Below are 23032 nucleotides of genomic sequence, written 5' to 3' on the forward strand. Positions count from 1 at the left end.
ACTCTGGGAACTGCTGGTCGTAGAGAATATCAGTGTATTGAAGTTCTGGTGTTGATAGTCTCTCACATTTCTTTTTGGTTTGTACATCTTCTATGTGGGGATTGAGAGTGTAGCCCTGGATGACAGCTCTTCCGTGGTACAATGGCTTTAGTCTAGGTTCTTTGATCTGGACCGAGTCAACGGGACCGCCACCTATGAGGCAGGTCTTAGCTAAATTAGCCTGTAATCTTTTCAATTGGGCAACTTCAACTTTGACCTGCTCTCGTCCAATAAGAGTATCCACTTTGTGCCAAAAGGTCCTGTTGAAATTTATGTAAATTCTCCAGTCCAGAGCATTCCACCTCTTGATTTTTTCTGCAGTTGCAGGTAATGGTGGGTGACGCATATGTTCACTGCGGCTGTTCATCTTAAAGGAAACCACGTCCTCTAGGGTCCAGCAAAGGCTGTGTTTGAGCAAGATCATAGACTCTTCAAAGTATTCCAAAATAAGAATGAGGTTGAAGTCCTTTTCAATTGCAGCAACACACTTGTTAGCTATTTCCTCAAGGTCTTCCGTATCTGCAGTAACTTTGTTGTCAAAGCCAAAGTCGAAGGCCAAAATATTGTGAGCATATTGGTTGTTAATACCTGATGGGATGTCGTTTTGGAATGCATTGTCTAGGAAGTCATCCAGGCTTTGCATTTTGTGGAAGGCTGGAATGTTGTTGTAGTAAATGAAGATGGATTCCATCATGGCAACTGGATTCCTCATGATGGAGAAGTAGAATGCATCCGCAGGCATCACTTTTGCCACCTGGGACATGAAAATATATTTTTCAGTGGGACATTGCATTACATTGTCTCTAAGAGGAGTTCACCCTATCTTTAAGGAAACATATGCTTCAAAAGTTAAATATTACATATTATATAATAGAGATCTGATCTGACATTAGAAGAGATTATGTGTTTTGTCTTTTTTTAACCATTGAAAACTTGGGGCATGCAAAGCAAAATAGATACTCGGGGTGAACTACCAATTTTGATGCCCCTAATTTTTGGGGAATAAACGGGTGGGAGGGGAGAAATGTGGTTGGCGGGTGTGGTTTTTGAACATGAGAGATTCATTTGGATTTCATTTCACCATCAGCGACAGATGTGTAACCGGTGGCGTTTTTACCCTAGAGTAGACCCCACCCAACTTGGCTCAGAAGCGCACAGCACTAAAGCCCCTATCCCGCTGCGCATCAAACATTTGGGAGTGCGTGCGAAGGCAGGGAATGTTGCCTTCTTGTCACGGTTCACTCAAGGTCGCAAACCGTCGCCAGTCGTTCATCAGATGTTCACTTGCACTTTTCTTGTTGAATATTCAAAATTTGTCGGGCGAATATCTGCCGAACGATTGGCAAACATTTTTAAGCTTGAGCGAACATTTATGTCAACGCTCATTTTGTGAATTTCGCCAACAGTCGCAAATGGTTGATGCTCTGTGGGATAGTGGCTTTAGTTCAGAGCTCAACCTTACAAGCTGGTAACCATTTACATAAACCAAAATATTTTCATACAGGGGTGTTTGACGGACCTTTTTTTAAAGTATATCCTCTTTGTGCCAGCAAGATGCCCCCTTGAACATTAATCTATTATTAATCCGCTGATCAACGTCTACCTAATACGTTTACTACGTTGCTGCCCGGGGCCAACACCCCATTGACCCTGCCGTCTGCTCACGCCTGATAAACCCTCCTCTGAGTATCTCATTTGTTGTTTTTGAAATTTCAAAGATTACCCGTGGAGTTTGGCGCCTGAATTTGATTTGTGTAAACAAATGCTTTGAAATCCAACAATGGAAGTTTCACAATTATTATTCATTATAGAATAGAATGGAATGAGTCTATTTTTATCAATTTCTCTCAGACAAACCTTGAAGTTTAAAGTGAAGGTCCAATCCCATTATAGGTGTTTCCTCTTAAGCCTTTAGCTTTGATTTCCCCTTCCCCCTTTAACATGTTTGGGGAGGAGGAAGACAAAAGGTGTAAAAACAATCCTCCTAGGAAATGGATATGCACTAGAGCCGCTATGTCACCAATTTGAGATGTGTGCAGGTTGTGTTGTAAGCAGACGCGACTACTTCCCAACGGAACAATAAAAAACAGATGCCAAACAATTCAGAAGCAGTCTAGCCTTGATGCTATTCGCCCTGACCGCAGTTTGTGCAATTATTATGTGTTTGCCTTCAATGTATTTATCCACTGTGTGAGTTGTTTGTGCGTGAGGCCAATTGTTATTTTTCTTCTATATATAGTATTGACGGTGTTCCGTGATTGAAGCTACTGATATGGATGGGTACAATCATGCTTCATTCATGCTCCAATTCCTCATTCCGTGGGACTGCAACGTTTGTTTGTGACCCGATGGTAAGGGATGGTATTGGGATTGGGCCTTAATGTCTACTAATGGACAAGTCTATTTCATAATGTGGAGGCCTACTTCTGTAAACATGCTATTCACTTAGTTGTCAATGAATAAACAGATAGTTATTGTGTAGGATATTTGTACACAAGAAAGTTGTGATAGAAATATTCAGGAGAAATATTGCTAATTCTCTTTTATGAAAATTATTAATATATTGAAATCTTATCAGACAGTTTTAAAGGAGTAGTCTGTCGAATTTAGTGCCATCTAATGGGAACTAATAGAATGCACCAAAGTTTGAATTGCATCCTAGAATGCCTCAAAGGACCACAAAAGCCTACCACCAATTTCTTCAGCAGCGCTGTTAGCAAAATGTCATGACAAACCACACCTATTATTCTCTCAGGTGACGTCATGAAGTTGAGGAACTATTTTTACAAAGTTTGCCTCGTTCGGCCATTGCAGAAAGATAGCAGCGAAACATGGCAGGCTGGTGGGTGTAGGGGTGGAGCGCCCTCTGTAATATAATTAGAGATTACGGTACTTCAACTACGATTGCATCAAAAATTGTATGTTCATTTTTCAAAAGAACGGACTTTGAAAAATCAAAACATTCTACACACAGTCACTTGAATGGGTCCTCGACTGGTAACTTCTGGCGTAATCCTGGATTTTAAATTGAACTATTCATTCACAATGTTGATATAACTAAGAACATGCAGGAAATACTATTAAATTATTATTAATTATCTAACATCTTAACGCTTATCCCATTTTAGCTTTTCAGCTAAAAAACATTCAACAAATATTAATTTTATTCAAACTTTGGATAAGGTACGAATAATTTTGGACTCAATTGTATAGCCTGTAACACATTTATGAGACCACCACTCAATGTAAGGTACATTATACAGTTGTGATGTTCTCAAATGCAAAAATCCTGAACTTCAAGCATATATTCAAATCCTGGAAACAATAGTTTTTTTTTTGTTGTGTTATGTTTTCATTTCTCAGATTTTTCAGAGCAACCCATTGAGCCGACTCGAATTTGGATAAAAAAGTCAGTTCCATTTGAAATTCCCCCAAACCAAATAGAATCTTTCTATATTGCGTTTTATCACATCACCACATCACCAAATGAAGTCTAACTTCAACGATCCATTCATCCTCTATTTTTTACAAGTTCAGGGTCATTTGGATGCAAGAATATAAATGATATGACTGTAACCAAAGGGTCTGGATTAGTTGCCAGTTTTCCACAGGACAACAGACAACCATTCCAACCTACAATGACACCGTGGGAGTCGATCAGACAGGCTCTATGACAATCAGCCATGTGCTCTAATACACCACCAGCAACCGAAATTTAACTGCTGTGGATGCTTTTAGCACAGCAAATTCTTAGAACAGCCTAAACAATCCCCACAGGTTGTTAGATGCATCATTTTAGATTGACAGATATGAAGCATATTCTTCATTACATTTTACCACAAATTCGTCAACCGTCTCAACCATGATACACGAACCTAAATGGAAATGTAGCAAGAAACTAATATCTTTGGGATTACAGACTCACCTCCGCTTTTCTAAACCTCATATGATTGCACATGATGTGGAACTCCTTCACATTTCTGCTTTTGACACCTTCCACAAAATTTGGCTCAAAGAATTGGGGGTAAAACAGCTGTTTGTTTTTTTTCAGTGGAAGGGCAAAGGTCAAGTTTCTACTGTCCCCATAGCGGTAAAGGATGCTTAGAATTGTGCTGCTTGCCGTCTTGTGCGTTTTGAGGAATACAATGTGTGACTTAGGCAGACACTTCCTTTCTGTACAAACAGTTGTGATGTTTTCTTTCACTACACTTGATGGAGAATGGGCATTGGGGTTGTTGCTATATTTGCCATCTGTGAAACTCTTGCCGTCATGCTCTCGGGTCAAAGAATCTCCAAGTTGAGTCTTCAGCTTGCTTTGATTATCCAGTGACAAAAGTCTTCCTGGTGAAATACACTCGGTCTGAGAGTCTGTGGAATGGAAGACAGCTGTATCCACATATTTTGACTGGTTATTTTCTAGGATTCCATTTTGCTCATTCTGATAAAGCTTTGTATTTCTTTGTGCTGATATCCCATCCTGCCTTTCTGCCTTTGTAGTACGAGTATGGAGGCCCACCCTGTCAGCAAGGTACTTCACATTTGGGAGCTTGTCATCCCTAAAAGAAATCACATGCAATAAAAGAGGTGTCAAATATTGTATAGAATATTTCATAACAATTGAAAATCTTAAATGTGATCATGATATATACTAGAGCAGTGGTTCTCAAATGGGGGCACGCGTACCCCTAGGGGTACTCGAAGGAACTCCAGGAGGTACGCGAGATTTTAAACACAACAAAAGACAAACATGGAAAAATCCTTAAAGAAATTATTGAATTAAATGTTTCAGGAAAATAAAGTTAATTAAAAACACATTTTATATTCAGTAAGTTATTGAATTTCATTATTTTAAACACCCAGATTCTCCCCCATACTAGAATGGTTAGACCTAAATTGTCACGTGCAATCTCTCATTAGCTGATGCAAATAAAGGAGTTGTGGTTGAAGGGTAAGCCTTCTGAAAAAAAACAGAGGCACAAGTGCGAAAGAAGGCCAAACCAGAGTCGGTAAAATTTCGGTTGTATGTTGAAGATTATGTTTTATTCGGATTTACACCCACAAATTGCAGATGTCTTCTATGATCTAAAAGAGCGCACTTTATGTTGACTATTTATTCATGGTCCAATACAAATGAAGTCTGAAACGTTCTGCAGTTTAATAAATCAGAGACTTATGACATGTTTTAAGTTTCATGGGGGGTGCAATCACTGAAAAAAAGTTGAAAACCACTGTACTCATATTCAAAATTATACACACTAAAAAAAAAATTCAAACGGGTTTTCCTGTTACATTATACAAAACTTTTAGTTTTGATGTGTTGAGGTTTTTTTTGTTTTTTTTTTCATAAATATTGTGCCCTGCAATTGGCTGGCAACCAGTCCAGGGTGTGTGCCGCTGCTCGCCAGACCCTCAAGAAGACAACGAGCGTTAGAAAATGGATGGATGTGTGTGATTAGCTGCGTTCTACCTATGAATTAATACAAGCTACCAAAAATATGTTTGATATTATAAACATTAACCCCCAATAGCCCACAAAAGCCATGTCGGCCGATCGCATGGCATTAACCTGATCACTGCCAGCTCTCGCAGATTTATGCTACAGATATAGCTGCATGTCAACGGCAGTAAACACGTTTGAGAGAAAAAAAATGACTGACATTGCTACTGACAACTTCTACTGTGTTTTGTTGAAAAGACTCTAATCAGTTTTAAGTCAGGATCCATGTATGGTGTAATGAGAGACTCTCAACTTTACTCTTCACATCAAACATTCAGAGTAACTCAACACAGTGTATCAGGACTTGCAGAGGTTCGGTTTACATTTCGCAGCCAATTTTGTCCTGGTAGACTTTGCTTTCATTTCATTGTGGTCGTTCAACAACATGATGCAGTTGAATCTTTGAGCAACACTCTCAGATACTGTACCATATAATAGGCAATTTGTAATTACATTATTACTGATGAAATACCCATGTAGCACTTCTTCCAGATTTATTGGTACAACCGTACACCACACACTGTACTCTTTTCTGCATGAACAGAAAATAATGTGGAAAAAAACACAGAAGTAAATATATTGAAGTTAGGCCTGCTTAGAAAGTGGCAACGTAAGGTAGACACTGGTGGCTTCACTTCTTGCTACACAGAGGACAAGGAATTGTTAGTTCATTCATATACAAGTCTGTGGATGTTGCTAACCGTGGTCCAAGGAAGGCCTTGGAGTTTTTGTGAATGCTCAGACAATTAGAAGGAAAATTAGAGGGAACAGCGAATGGACACTTGATTCAAGGGACAGAAATTAGTGTCCATTCCACTCCAAACGTCCCTTCCAAAATGGCTGTTTAAGTTGCAGATTGACCACAATTTATCGCAGTAGATGGCATGTGGTTTTATCAACAGACAGAGACTGGGCATGAGTTTCTGGCTAGTGCTGCTCTCATCACAGATAAACAGACTTTGATGGCGTCAGGAGGAATACGTGTACTTCCAAAATCACCACTTTTTGAAAGACCCCAAAATTAGCATGTTTGTTCAACCGTTAATATTGTATCACCAAAGAGTGCAAGCCATTTTATAACAAACAATGTCCAATTAGAAAATGAAAAACAGGACAAAAAAAGGAAATAAAACCACCATGCCTTATGAAAGGAATAGTCAATGCTTGGTAAAAATAAGTAAATGGATAGCAATGATTCATTAAGACACAACCAAAGGAAGGAGGACAATCAATCATGACATGGTAGAACAAGCAAACAATTATAAGACAAAAATACATAAAACTAAAAATACAAAGAATGATCTTCTAAATCACCATATACAGACTATTTCATTGACAAAAAAATTATAAAATGGATAGGATAACGTGGTAATTTACTTTAACTTTTTTTTGTAAACACAGACTGTCATGACATCAACATGAATGTGATTTAAAAAAAAAAATAAAGAATGGAAAACTCTCACTCATATTTGTAATCTATGAATAGTGTGATAAACAACTGATTGAACCGGAAAATAATTTTTAAAATATTTTTTAAATTGCATTTGGCTTCTCAAAAGTACTTAAGTTAATGCAAACTTAATTGCAAACACACACATACACACCTAAAAAACGAACAAACACTTCAACAACAAAATCAAACAAAACATGCTCATCTTCCAAAAAGTGGCTCCAATTCAACCCGTTCACTGACATAAAAACACAGCCAAATCAACAAGAAAATTAAATAAATGAAAGGCATTAATCCCAATGCCACTTCCATATTTATAACATAATTAATAAATAGTCCATAAGTGTCAATAACATCTGGTTCATCCACTGTTTGTGAGTCGGTCTGTAACTAGACTGCCTGTCATGATCTGTTTTGATTTGTTTTTGGTTTAGTATTTAGTTTCAGGTTTTCCTTGTGTTTCTATGTGTCTAGTTAGTTTATTGTGTACACTTGTGCTTGTCATCACGGTCCCTGGTGTCACCCAATCAGCTCCCTCCAACCCTGGTGTCCAGGTGTTCCTCATCTTATTAATTTGTTTTAGTTCCCTGTTTCATTTAGGTCGTTGTTGGGTCATTGTCCATGTCAGTCAAGTCAAGTTCCAGTCCTTCTTTTCTAATGTTTGTTACTTTGATCAGTATTGTTTTGAACTTTCGTATTTTTGATTTTCCAAGTATCTTCCATGACACTTAGACCCTTTTGTTTTCTCATTTCTAATGTAGACAAAAATAGTAAATGATTCCACACAAAAACATGTGTATCTAATGGGATTTCCTTTGAAACAGCCCTTTCCATAATCTCTCTTAACTCATCTCAGAACCTTCTCATTTCTCCACATTGCCACGTACAATGAAATATTGTTCCTTTTTCCCACGGACAGGAAAATGTTTTTATTCATTTAAAAGAATGCAAGTTGATTGAATCGAACAAAACCATTCCACTTTGAAATACTGTAATACCCCGGTTAAAGATAAAGATGTCCTTTATTAGTCCCACAATGGGGAAATTTGATGGTTCATCCCGCAGCGCCAGTTCTGCTTACCAAAAGTGCCCCACCGAGACCACCCGCGAAAACTGAAAATCCGCGAAGTAGCGGCGCACCTTCAAAAATGCTTTAAAAAAAAAAAAATTATATATATATATATATATATATATACGGGTAGAGAGAGAGAGAGTGACATTCATGTTATAACAAAAAAAACCCTGTAAAATATGTTGTCTGTTTACAATAACAATTGAGGGTCTAGAACACTGTTCTACCGAACAATTTACTTACGAACAACCAATTGTCGTTATCAGCTTTCAAAAACAAGCAAACACTACAATTAGCTAACATAATTAGTCCGTCGTTTTGCGCAACAAATTAACATTTAGAATTTCTATTGGGGGGGTTTAAGATTACAGTAATACCTGTACATGAATAAAATTGTACCATACCATATAGAAAATGGGTGTAGAGAGAGAGATTTGTGTTGAACAATCAAACAATAAAACTGTCATGACCCGTGTCGGTCATGTCAGGGTTGTTGATTAGTATTATTGTCACGTCCCATGCCATGCTTTCGTGTTGTTGTTTTCTCAGCTGAGTGGGGGCGTTTTCCGCCAGCGCTCGTTCCCGCCCTGTCTCGCCCGGCTGATGAGACGCACACACCGGTTCCCCGTTAGCCTCCCAGCTGACTCTCATTTGTACTGTTAATTACCGGACTATTTAAACACCCCGTGCCGACTGCTTGGCGTCGGTGCATTGCTCCCGCTACACCCTCTATACGCATTTGCCCCGATTGCTCGGTCATCCCGTTCACGTTCATGTTCATTTGTAACTTGTCACTTGTCACTGTCCTTGCTCCCCGTCACTTTTCGGTCTAGTCACGTTCTGTTCACCTTCTGTTATTTTCACACCCCGCCACGTTTGTGTTTGTCCAGTTCCCTCGTTTGCCTTCCTGTTTTGTCATTAATTAAACTCCCTTCAAGTTACCCGTGCCTTGGCTTCCCCGCATCTTTGGGTCCTCCCCGCTACCTCGCCTACCCGCGAGCTTAACAAAAACAACATTTAACTGACCTCTTACAATAAGTTCTTCTAAGCGTAGTTGATGAAAAGACCTGTGCAGTACGATGAGGTAATAACGATGAATGACTGCACAGGGCCATGAAGAGCTTTACTGCTCCTCGGATGACGCCGCAGACTGTCATGACCCGTGTCGGTCATGTCAGGTCTTTGTTTGTTTTTGTCACGTCCCATTTCGGTCATGCCATGTCTTTGTTTTGTTGTCCCAGCTGAGTGGGGGCGTTTCCTCCAGCGCTCGTTCCCGTCCCGTGTCATCATGGCTGGAGAGACGCGCCCACCACCCACACACCGGTTCCTCGTCAGTCACGCAGCTATTTCACATTGACTTCATAATTACCAGGACTACTTAAGCGCTCAGGACCGACTGCTTGGCGTCGGAACATTGCTCCCTCTGCTTCCTTTCCTGACTGTCATGGCCGAGTCCTGATATCGTTCTCGTTCACGCGCATAAGTTATTTGTCACTGTCCCTGTTTTCCTCGTCATTTTGTTCTGTTTAGTCACGTTTAGTTCCTCTTCGTTATTTTGCACTTTGCCACGTCAGTTTGTTTTCTCCCAGCACCTGGTTTGCCCTCTTAAGTTCCCTCATTAAATTCCTTTTAAGTTACCCTTGCCTGGCTTCCGTGCATTTTGGGTCCTCCTCCTTCACCTCGCTACAAGCGAGCTTGACACAGAGGATGCAGGAGAAGCTGCAGGAGGCGGCGTAGTGGCTATAGGAGGTGGCATAAGGGATGCGGGAGGCGGTGTAGCGGCTATAGATAATATATTTAATATTTTTTGATATTTTTGAATATTTTTTTTAGACCCACGAAGCACTGAACCCGCGAAAGGTGAACCGCGAAGTAGCGAGTTATTATAGTACATCGAGATATGTATTAAATCGTCTTTTATTGGCGAGATATACAGTATCTTAAGAAATGGTTCCTTCACAGTGCTGACAAATTGATTGAAATGCATATAAAACGACAATAAAAAAGTCCTCGCTTTATACTCTCTCAAATTGAGTCTTGCTGAATTGAATCGTAATCCCACTTTTGTGAAATAGAATAGTTTTAACCGTCCTTCAATCGATTTGCACCATTTCTTTCTCTATGACACCTTGGATAAAATTGGCAGAGGTGGAATTATTTCACATCAATCCGATCAACATTATTAAGATTGCCTATTAAACTTTTCTTACACGTTACAGATTTAATTCTTTAAGCATTCAATTCGGACTGGTAGCTAAACCTCACCTGGCTTGATGGAGTACCAACTGAAAGGCAACGTAGAACACAATTGGGATGAATAATATCCACAAAAGAAGATGCTTTCTGCACAAAGGAAAACACAAAATCAAACAGGGCTTCTACTTGCATTTTTAATGCATCTGTCAACTACAAGCAAATTATTTTTTTAATCATTTTGTACACACACCCATTAAGATTTTTTTTTTAAATTTCAAGCTGTTTGTTTTGTTTGGCATGATAGCATTATTAAAGAGTTGTCCAAACGTTTTTCCTTCGAGGGCGACGTATAGACAAATGAGACAAAAAACAATGAGTTGCCCACGTTGACTATGTCCGACTTTATTAAACACACTAAATACTGTCAATTACGCAAATATGGATTGGTTAGAATTATTTTTGCAGGGGGGAAGGTTTGTATGTATGTTTGTTTTTAATTATGTTCTTGTTAAAGGTGACAAAGCAAACCGTTTTGGATTTTTCCTGATTTTGGGGTGGCGCACGTCTATGTATTTCACTTGAATAGATCTCCACCAGCCCTGAGCAGATGGCCACATTCAGCATCAAAACAAGAGTAATTAGAGAGATGACAAACTTTAAAACAGTATTTAGTTAAGGATCGTAAGTCACATTAATGTGATATGTTCACAAATCACACAGAGACACAAACAACAGAAAGTAGAAGAAAATATTTTTTGTTTCTGAAATGGAAATATCTTAATTTGTGAGGCATTACAAAGAAACATGGTTACTATTTTAAACGCAAATTGTTTCTTTTCATATCTCGACAATTTCTAATCAAATGTATTAGTTGTCAGATGCATCACACCCATTGCATTTCATGTGAATTTTTTTTGTTTACATTATTTTTTATAGACAGGCTGAGGGCCACTTGGCAATGGACAGCAGGCCACAATTAATAATTTGGACACCACAAGTTTGTTATATTCATCCATCCATCCATTATCAGTACCGGTTCTCCTCACAAGGGTCGCGGGGGATGCCGGTGGCTATCCCAGCTGTCATCAGGCAGTAGGCGGGGTACACCCTAAACTGGCCAATTGATGGCCCACTAAAATGCACAACCATCCACACTCACACTAACACCTTGGGGCAATTTAATCAGAATCATAATCAGAAATCCCTTTATTGTCATTGTACAGTGTGCAACGAGATTAGAGAGCTCCCCTCTCCAGTGCAATACAACAATAATTTAATCAAATATCTAAATTAGCTAAATGAAAGAATAAATGAGATGGAAAATAATACGAAATTGGATAAATAAAAACACATTACGTCGCTGTTCTGCAAGGTAAGGGTGGTTGTGTGTGTGTGTGTGTCAGAGTTCAGAATGGTGATGGCTCTCGGGAAGAAACTGTTTTTCAGTCTATTAGTCTTTGATTTGATGCACCTGTAGCGCCTGCCAGAGGGCAACAGGTCAAACAGGTGTGAGTTCGGGTGAGTATTGTCCTTGACGATATTGAGAGCTCTGCTGAGGCACCGGGTGGTGTAGATGTCCGACAGGGAGGGGAGAGTGCAGCCTATAATCCTATAATAATATTAATAGGTCAGCAGGCTCTCGATAGACGAGAGGTAGAAGGCCTGAGCAGCTTCTTGTCCAGGTTGAATTTCCTGAGGACCCTAAGGAGTGTCCAATCAACCTGCCATGCATGTTTTTAGAATGTGGGAGGAAACTGGAGTATCCGGAGGAAACCCACGCAGGTACGGGGCAGGAACACGCAAGCAGGCACGGGGCAAGAACACGCAAACTCCACACAGGAAGGCTGGAGCTGGAATCAAACCCATGACCTCTGCACTGTGAGGACATCATGCTTACCAGTTGCCCATCCTGCCGCCTATATATATATATATATATATATATATATATAGTGGGAAGTTTGTACGATGGGTCGCCTGTGACCACCTGCAGGACCAATGCAAGTCCGTTCATAAAATCTTCAACCACACTGATAGGTCGACAGTTGACGGCAATCCACTGAGCCAAAAGATTTGTTAGATTGATTGAGCTGTGCTTATCGAGGTCTCCACTGGGTAGCTTCTTGAACACAAATTTACCAATCAACAGAACCAGTTTTACAGCCTCTATGTTGACGTTTTCTTGATTGTGCTCCGCTCCTTGCCAGTGTGTTTGCAGTTGTACTGACAATATATTAAAAAAAATAATAATAAAATGAATATGAACTGAGCCGACTCTTCATTAGTGAACATTTTCCCGATAGACCACCATGAGGTGGGCATCGTCAATTGTCCGACAGCCAAAAGCACGGAGGCGTCATTGACAGCCAATCAGCGTGCAGAATGTACCCGGCGGGTTAAGGCCAGATTAACGGCGACATTTTATTTGTCGCGCGATGAGAGTCCCATGTTAACGCTACACGTTACCGCCGATAACGCCCAGCTATAATATATACATATATATATATATATACATACATATATATATATATATATATATATTTATATATATATATATATATATATATTAGTGCTGTCGAGTGATTAATTTTTTTAACTAATTAATCACAAAAAAATTCAATATTCAATGACTAATCACGATTAATCACATTTTTCAACTACTATTTTTTGCGAAGCTTGTAACACATATTTACTTGAGTAATATCTTGGAATTGATGCAAAATCACCAAATATGAAGTACATTTAATTCAAAGACTCTTCGAATAGCTTTCTTTGATTCTTGAATATGATCTAAATGGAGACATCTTTACAGGCATTTTTCTTCTAAACATTTTTCAAAACTGCCCACAAGTGCCACACTCCAGCAGTGTTGGTTTGCAAGGCCCAGTGGTAATGTGAACGCGGTGTTTTGTTCTGAGAATTGCAAAAGATGTACAGCTAATATGGCACAATATTGCCAAAGTATGCAAATTATTTTTGAAGTAAATCAAATTGAGTTCATTTCTGTATTTAATTAATTATTTCATGGTCCCGCGTCTCTCTATCTGTCAAACACGCCCATCAAAGTTAGTGGGCGGGACTAAACGCTGACTAACTCAATTCTTTTACATTAAGTGGTTGCAAACATGGCGGCTACGATGATGGAGAACTTTAAACCGATGTAGAGCGGGACTCAGTGTATCTGAGTATTTTCACTATTCACTCTAGAATTGATTTGCCTTGTTTTGATGAGCACCGCAACCAAACAGGGGTTTGGACCTGCCCACCAAACTTGGATGCGTGAGTTTGACAGATAAAATAAACTTATAAAACACAGCAATGCGGGACCATGACATAATTAAATACAGAAATAATGATCGATGGATAGATAGATATATTTAATACTCAATGAATGAAACAATGCACTAAATAAAGTTGTACTAATGCCACTTTTATTAAATGGTGTGTTTATTTATTCATCTGATTAATTTAATTCCGTATCTTATAAGGAAGTAATGAAACAATAAATTAATTAATGACAGTCTTAGTTAAACATTTCATGGTGTATTTATTTAATTTTGGCACTTTCAGTACTCCATAGTGTGCGAGTAATTTTAAGACAAATGAGAGGACTTACGAGAAGCGAGGGGTGGGAAGCTGTTCCTGAATACATTTCCTCTGAGGGGGCAGCATCTCCCTGAGAAAACTCCTGCTTAATGTGCCGACCGAGTGTTGTTGCACGAGGGACGCACTCAGAATTTGTTGATGCGTGATGTCTCTTTCTCTCTCTATCTCTCTCTCTCTCTCTCTCTCGCTCTCTCTCTCTCTCTCTCTCTCTCTCCCTCGCTGGGGTTCCATTTGTGGCCTATGGGGTTCCATTTGTGCCAAAATTATGCGGTTGTGCCTTGTGTCTCAGTATATGTCGTCATGACGCGTCATTTGACCAAGTGTTGTGTCTCTGTGATGTCTATGTAAGTTTCCATGTTAGATGTGTCTTTGTAAATGTTTACGTTAGATGTCGATGTGTTTATGTTAGATGTCTATGTAAGTGTCTATGCGAGTGTCTATGTAAGTGTCGATGTAAATGTTTGTGTCTGTTATTTGCCTATCTGAGCGTCTATGTGAGTGTTTATGTAAGTGTCTGTTATTTGTCTATGTGAGTGTCTATGTGTTTGTTAAAAGTCGATGTACGTGTTGTTGTTACATTTTAATGTAAATGTCGTTAGTGCAAGTTTCCAGTCCTCCAGCCACATGTGGCATCGTGCGGAGGAAAAACAACCATCGGTAGCGTCGACCGGGAAGAAAAAATCATTTATTTTTTTCGAACACCACCTGTCGTCTCTTTCAGCGTAAGAACAAACATGACACTTCCAAAATAAAATATACCAACACAGGCGAATATATAAGTAGCACTCAAGAGATACACTTCAACTCATTTAATGCCACCGATTTTCACTAGCGCAAACCCCTCAATTCCAGCGCCCACAGAATATTGTGCTTTATTGCTATAAAAATATGGAGCCTACGAAAAGAAAGTTTACGCTCCTCTTTCATCACAAAAGCCATGCACTTCCATCTGATTATTTCTTTTAGCTGACAGCGTTAGAATATAGCTAAATTCCCATTGCTAACGAAAAACGGAGAAAAATAGCTTCTTGTAAAAACACATCTCAAGCATAACCTTGACTAACACTTCTACTTTTTCTTTTGTGACTGCTCAAACACCTAAATAATGCTTTCCTTCTATAAAATAACAAAAACACCATGACAAAAGTGCTTCTGATAAAATAACACAAACACGGGAAAAAAAAGAACTACTGAAATTAACTATATACAGAAGTGCGTGAGTGACTTGCGTGCGTGTGTACACTACTGCGTTTGACCCTGTACCCACCACAGCCATACAAATTACACAATTTGATGGCCGTGTGGTATACACTAAAACAAGGGTGGGCAAACGTTTTGATTGGTGGGCCACACTGGGATCTAAAATTTGACAGAGGGGCCGGACCAGGAGCAGATGAATGGAGTGTTTTGGTAGCCTCAGGTCATCGGAGAAAAAATAATAATTTATTTTTAAATTAAAATTAAAATTAAAATTGACAAAAGCAACAACATATCTGTGTTTGACAAACAAGAGTGTTTAGAAAAAACATGACATGGTTTATTCAGTTAATATTTTTCAAGTTTAGCAGGCCGGATTAAAACCTTTAACAAGCCGCATGTGGCCCCGGTATGAGGCGCCGTTCGGGACATAATTCAGGAATCGCTCTCACACTCACTATTGAAATGCGCTTATACACATAGGTGAAATGTTTTCGCTCATACACACTAGTGAAATGCGCTCATACACATTACTGAAATGCGCTCATACACATTACTGAAATGCGCTCATACACATTACTGAAATGCGCTCATACACACGTGTGAAATCCACTCATACACACTAGTGAAATGCGCTCATACACATGACTGAAATGCGCTCATACACATTACTGAAATGCGCTCATACACACGTGTGAAATCCACTCATACACATGGGTGAAAATGTCACTCATACACACTAGTGAAATGCGCTCATACACATGACTGAAATGCGCTCATACACATTACTGAAATGCGCTCATACACATTACTGAAATGCACTCATACACATTACTGAAATGCGCTCATACACATTACTGAAAAGTGCTCATACACACTAGTGAAATGCGCTCATACAAACAAACACTATGACAAGCTCGCTTAACAATCCAACATTTAAAAAAATAATAATTTATTTAACATTTAATGGATGGGCGCCACGGCGATCGAGTGGTTGGCACGTCTGCCTCGCAGTGCAGAGATCCAGGATTCCAATCGGGGATGCGGCCATCCTGTGTGGAGTTTGCATGTTCTCCCATGCCTGCATGGGTCCTCTGGTTTCCTCCTACAGTCCCAAAAAAAAAGTCTCCTACCACACCGTCGAGTTTCCTCAATGACCATGGTGCTTGGTTCTTTACGCTGGGAGGCTCGCCATCAATGCACAGGAATCTTCAATGAAGTTTTAATGCTTCCATAAGACATGACCTGTTTATTATAATTATTTATTTATTTTTACCAAGACATTTGATTTTCGTCTCATTTCTTTAAGAAAAAGCTATTTGTCTGCAAAAAAAAATCGACATAGAACCATTTTCGATAATAATACAATATTACACAATTTTAGGTTGCAATTTCATTTAATAAAACATTGACAATTATCTTTTGAAACACCATGTATGACTCACTTTTCATTTGTTATTCAACAAGCAAAACAGTGGCGATCAAAATCGTGCCAACAAAATGACATCTCATATGCATCTGACTGCAATAGTATCTCACATTCAAATTTACAATTACAGGTAATGGAAATGACTACTGGTGACCTCGATTCCACTGCATTTCAGTCAGAATACCTCAAACATCCTAAAAATCAACTTACTTTGTTTTTAGAGAGTGGTACAGACCGCTTGGTTTTGCTTCAAAGTAATTGTCTGCAAAGCTGTCTGTGGCATCCGCATCAGTGATGTGCGGGAGCAGCTTGTTGGTAATAAACAGCTGCAGGAAGTCCGCTGTTTGCCGCGGCATCCAGTGGTCCAGCACTCGCAGTAAAAGTCTTGTCTGGCAGCCTGAACCATCCCCAATCATTAAGACATTCTTACAGATTTTGTCTCTCGTCATTGTTTTGAAGTTACTCCTCCAACTTTTCCAATTCTTCCATACTCCCCATTGTCTGAAAAAGAAGTGTATATTTTGATTTGAAATAATGACTTCAACATACCAATACCTTTGAAAACGGAAAATATGGTACTGTTTGAAACTATATTAGGCAGAAAAATCTCCGTGGTGGTTGGCAGTAATGCGGTCAAATGACTTGGAGTAGAGCAACACAGTTTTTTTTACCTCTTTCTTGCTAGCACTGTCACTCACGATACCATAATACTACCACAACTTCATGATTCATTTTTGACACCTCATTCTTGTTTTGTCACTTTTGTCACTATGGAACTAATTGTCAGATGAAACCAGGCAAAACCAAGAGGATCTTGTGGAACGCCTTTTTTACAGACAAAGAAATGGACAAGGAAGGGAGCTTGGAGCATCAAGCTTAAGGCTTTACTAAATACGAACCTACAATGATTAAGGAATAAACATGATTAAAATGAGTAATGCTGAATTCCACCAAAATAATGACAAATGTTTCAGTGAATAACGAATGACAACCATTCTACTAATGGCATACAAATATGTGTACACTTGTAGAAGTGCACTAATTGACGCAGATTACAGTTATTTCATCAAAATATAACGATGGTAGTTCACAAGGGTGCGCCACGGCCCACCCAATGAATCGAAGTCTCATTATGAACAATGGCATCAGGGGTAAGGCAACAAAACTTAGAAGGCAAATAACAGGCACCAACATGGGGGTAACCGCAAACAAAAATCACAAGTTGGAATAATATTAACAAATATACACAAAGTTGTTGTACGTACAATATCAATTACGCACAACACGACACTGACAGTGTGTAGAACACCATTTCACCACTGCCGCTCTCTCTAAAACTGACCACTTGAACTATACTGTGCATGTCTTCAGGAGGACTGCAGTGACATAGACGATGTCTCCTAAAGGTCCAGCAGGAAAATGTGCACATATTAAAAAGTAAAGTTAAATCAAAAATGGGAAAACTATCTAATGTGGTAACATCAGCAACTAAAAGCAACAATTAAAAAGGGGGGTGTGGTTAATGCCAGTTAAAATTAAATTGAGCTAAATGGGCCGGATGTTGCCAGTTGTTAACTCCTGAGTTGGCAACACTGGTCGGAACGTCCCCGATTCCTTTTGTTTTTAGCTCGTCAGGGTGGGAAAATCTGAAAGCTTTTGAAGCTAACAAAAAGGAAGTCACTGAAAACACAGTTAGCTACAATAAACAACAATCATGAAACAATAGGCTAGATACCAGTAAGTGTCATAAGGTTCACACTTCACAAGCAGAGAAAACTATCACAAAGTGAAGTATGACTAAGTGCGGTGTTTTTGTTGTGTCTGAGAATGTGAGTACTTGTTTCTCTTTATTTTGTACTACATGTGATCCGCTTGCAAGATTTCACTCAATCAAATTTTATTTATATAGCACTTTCCATACATAAAATGCAACTCAAAGTGCTGTACAATAAAAAAATCCAGATTACAAAAAAAAACTAATACCTACTCCCACCCACCGAACATAAACACAAGACACATCCACATGCACGCCTGAACTCGCATGCACACAGAACATTCGCATTCACACAACCTGATAAACTGTCTTAATAGAAAGACAGAAAGACATGGCTAGGCACAGAGAAACCATATGAGGAAAATATACCCAAGGTAGGTCATCCGCGCTGAGAGGAATGAAAGCCCACCGCCATCGGGGTCCTTCAGTGGCCTGCGCGCCCGCTGATAACGTTGCGCTTTACACGGGCCAACTCATCTGCCGTGTAACATTTGTTTTTATAATCAGCAGCACCATTTACCTGTCAGGGCACAATAGTGTTATTCAGACAGCGTTCTCAGCTTCTCATGCATCATCTCAAACTGAATGTTCTTCCAAATTTTATCAAAACAATTTGTATTATAACTTGTTACAAATCCATGACTAGGGTTATACAGCTTAATTCACATACATCACTGTGTTGTTTACAAGGAAACCATGATCTGCATCATGTTCAACAATTAAGACTGTACTTCAACTATAATTAAACAGGAGTGTTTTTAAATGTTTAAAATATGTTATCACTGACTAAAACTGTTTAAATCCACATCACTACAATTGGCTCAACAATTGACAATTGAAAGATCCATCCATCCATTATCCGTACCGCTTCTCCTCATTAGGGTCGTGGGGGGTGCTGGAGCCTATCCCAGCTATCTTCGGGCAGTAGGCGGGTGACATCCTCAACTGGTTGCCAGCCAATCGCAAGGCACACAGAGACGAACAACTATTCACGCTCACACTCATACCTAGGGGCAATTTAGAGTGCCTAATCAACCTGCCAAGCACGTTTTTGGAATGTGGGAGGAATCCGGAGTATCCGGAGGAAACCCACCCAGGCACGGGGAGAACATGCAAACTCCACACAGGAAGGCCGGAGCCAGATTCAAACCTACGACCGCTGCTGTGTCTCACTGTGAGGCCATCGTGCTAACCAGTCGGCCACAGTGTTAACCAGTCGGCCACCGCCTCACAAAAATGATTAGAATCCCTTTATCACACAACATCAAATGTCAACAACCACTACGAACGACTGGAAGTGCCAAAATTAAATAAATAATGAAATGCTGGTATTAAAATTGTCATTAATTAAATGTTTCATTATTTAATTAAATGTGGAATCTAATAAATAAATGTGTCATTAATTAAATTATCAATGATTATATTTAAAAAAAAATCTATATTATAGTCTGTATTCAATAAATTATCTATTAAACAATTTCATGGTCCCGCGTTGCAGTGATTCATGTTTAATTTTATCTGTCAAACTCACCCATCAAAGTTACTGGGCGGGGCTAAATGCTGACAAACTCAAATCTTGTCTAAGATGTTGCTTTGGCCTGAAGTGTTTGCAAACATGGCGGCCAAGACAATGGAGGACTTTTTGAGCTCCCTTGATTGAGTTGTTGAGGCTTGTATTTTGCTCGATTATTCAAACCAATGTAGAGGTAAATAGTGCCATTCAGTGTATCGGAGTATTTTCACAAGACACTCGGTTGGCACCAATCCATTATTCTGGAATTGATTGACTTGATGAGCAGCTCAACCAATCAGGTGTTAGGACCCTCCCCACCTAAGTGTGAACGGCAAGTTTGACAGATAAAATTAATTCAAGAAACACTGCAACGCGGGACCATGACATAATTAAATACATGAATAATTAATAAAATACATAATTAAATACATAATCATTTTTTTTACATATTATCATTGGTAATTTAATTAATTATTGACATATTTATTTAATTCCACATTTAATTAATAAATGAAACGTTTAATTAATTACAATTTTAATTAAACATTTCATAGTGTATTCAATGTTGGCACTTTCAGTCCTCCAAAAACAAGGCTTCCAGCACTGGCTAATAAATGGAATAGCGCTATATAGAGGTCCGCACCTGTGCTTTTGAGCTCATTTAGCATCCTCAACAGTTATTTTGTGAATATAGTAGAATTGATACTGGCATCTCATGACACGACACATGTCCTGTTTAACATGAGCGTCGGCCAGGACTTCAACTCTATGTACATCACATCATTAAATACAACATTTAACATATGTCGAGTTTCATCTCCCGCCATCGCCTCGCACTATATACACACACACACACACACACACACACACACGAGTCCACTATAAGAGTATCTCGTAGTGAATCGCATTCGCAAACTAACATATGTACAAACATTCACTATTTAGCTCAACATTTATAACATGTTCAAACACCTGTGACCATTTTCTACTCTTGTATATCATTTCGATCTTACTTAAAATCCAATTTACCTGTCAGGGCACAATCGCGTTATTCGGACAGCGTTCTCGTCACGCAGCGTCTCGTACCACATCTCAAACTAACTGTTCTTCTTCAACGGTTAACAGCGTCGGCTCTGATAAGCTAGGTTCTAAGCACCCCATGCAGGCGAAACTAATATTGCACTCTGATAGAAAACCCTATACACTCATTTAATCAGTGGAAAATGACCTTCAGACAAACGAAAATAAAATTTGTCACACAGATACAACATACTGACACCATAGTGTCAGGTTCGCCGGTAGGCGAGGAGGTGGGTGGACCCAAGAGTGCGGGGAAGCCAGGCATAAGGGTAACTTAAAGGGAATTTATTAAATGAATCAAACAAGGACAAACAACGTGACAGGGTGCAAAATAACAAAGGCGAACAAAACGTGACTAACAGAACTAAACTTGACGGGGAACAAAGACAGCGACAAACTTGCAAAAACGAGAACAAGAACAAGCTCAGGGAGCGGCCGTGACAGTCCTGGATTGGGAGTAATGTTCCGACAATGAGTTGTTGGGATGAGGTGTTTATATAGTCCAGTCATTAGGAGTGCGGATGGGCATCAGGTGTGTGAGGTTAATGGGGAGCAGGTGCGTGGCTGGTGAGGGCGAGGTGCTGAGGGGAAACGCCCCTACTCAGCTGGCAAAACAACAACAAAACCGCATGCACACAAAAACAATAACAAAGAACCCTGTCATGCCCGACGCGGATCATGACACATAGAGGACGTGATGCAGTCATTGAAGCGTCAAGCCTTTGGACCACAGTGCTCAACATCAGACATGCACATGGCAGCAAAACCAGTACCACACCTGTTTTATGATGTAGACGTTACAAAAACATTCAAACCATCTACATATGAAAATGGAACAAATCGTTGAATAAGGATTTGTGATGAATATCTAATTTATTAAGTCTGAATAGAATCTGTTTCAATATAATACCACATAATCCACTCATCCTTAACTGAAATCATGCCATCTAATAAAATACAAAACAATTCTAAGTCAGCTGACCTCTGACACGTGGGCTCGTAAACTAGGCCATATTTGGAATTCCGGAATAGAGCTGTCTGCATGTTATTTGCAGTGGCAAGTCAGTGATGAGCGTTAGTTTATGTGTGCTTCAAATTTGAATAGAAGTTAGTGTGCGCCCTTAGTCGCGCTACTGAAATTGAAAGGAGAGTTGGTATAGTTTGGTGTCCTGTATGTAGATATAACTGCGGCTGAAATCAAGGAATGTGTGTCGTAATGTGTGTGGTGCGCGCCAGTGTTGCCATGTGTGCTGAGAGGGTGAGAGAAGTGCGCAATTGCTCACGCACGCAGCTTAGAGGGAACATTGCAAATGACCTTTGAATATTTTTGCTTCCGTGGAGTATTCATGTTTTTTAGCAAACCCACCACATCGTCAATTAAGAATATGTTTTTGCTTACTATTGTGTCTGCCCACTTGCATTAAAGCTGAATTATCACAATAACGTTTTTAAAAATACACCATGAAAAAAGTTCCCCTACAACTTTTAAAAACAAGCCAAAACTTACTTAAAATGTTATAATTTATTTTAATTTCTGGCGCCACTTTTTTTGTAACAAGTGATTGACACAAAACAAAATTTGGAATGCGAATGACTACTTAGTCACTCATTACTAAGTATTTGCAAGTACAATGTAGAAGCTGTTTATGTGACCACTTAATACTCGATTTTGTTAATTACATACAAAAAAAGGGTTAGCTCTTGAATTCACACTTCATGAGTAGGTTAAGTCAATATTGTAGTGGAACTATGCCTTTCAAATAAAGGCATGAATACATTTCAATTGAAGTGAGGAAACAAGGGTGGACAGTTAATCTTTTCCACGGCTGTACATGTGAAATAATTGCCATTCCAAGAACTGTATGTACATAGTAAGTGATTAAAACATCTATTAAAAATATATGTAAACCGGGAAAAACAGGTCTGCTTGTAAAATGATATGCCTTCAGAACAAGTGTAATGTGTGCATTTGGAAGAAAATGTTTTGCTGACCAACCAAAAAAAAGCAAGTAATACTTTGTAGTGATTACAATTCTTTTTCTGTGTCAGGTTGATGGATGGGTTAAAAACACTAGGAGTTGGGAATGCGGTGGAAAAATACCCTGAAATTTGTAAAGAAATTTTTGTCAGAGGCCCCAAAATAATTGAGGTTGAAGAATTGCTCAATTTGTTCGAGCCGTGC

General features: G+C 39.2%; 1 protein-coding gene across 1 annotated transcript in view; it reads right to left on the reverse strand.

Moving 5' to 3' along the window:
* Positions 1-13952, reverse strand: part of LOC148333990 (uncharacterized) — a 38408-nt gene extending 24456 nt beyond the window's left edge. Inside the window, exons 1-4 of the mRNA XM_088299871.1 lie at positions 13868-13952; positions 10324-10401; positions 3965-4595; positions 628-793 (exon numbers count right to left, since the gene is read on the reverse strand). Coding sequence (XP_088155997.1) covers positions 628-793; positions 3965-4595; positions 10324-10401; positions 13868-13923 — 931 coding nt within the window. The 5' untranslated portion in view covers positions 13924-13952. The remainder of the gene's footprint in view (positions 1-627; positions 794-3964; positions 4596-10323; positions 10402-13867) is intronic.
* Positions 13953-23032: the final 9080 nt, after the last annotated feature.

The sequence above is a fragment of the Idiotropiscis lumnitzeri genome, chromosome 7, assembly GCF_059441095.1.
Source record: "Idiotropiscis lumnitzeri isolate Australia: NSW breed Sydney's pygmy pipehorse chromosome 7, RoL_Ilum_1.0, whole genome shotgun sequence".
Lineage (NCBI taxonomy): Eukaryota > Metazoa > Chordata > Actinopteri > Syngnathiformes > Syngnathidae > Idiotropiscis > Idiotropiscis lumnitzeri.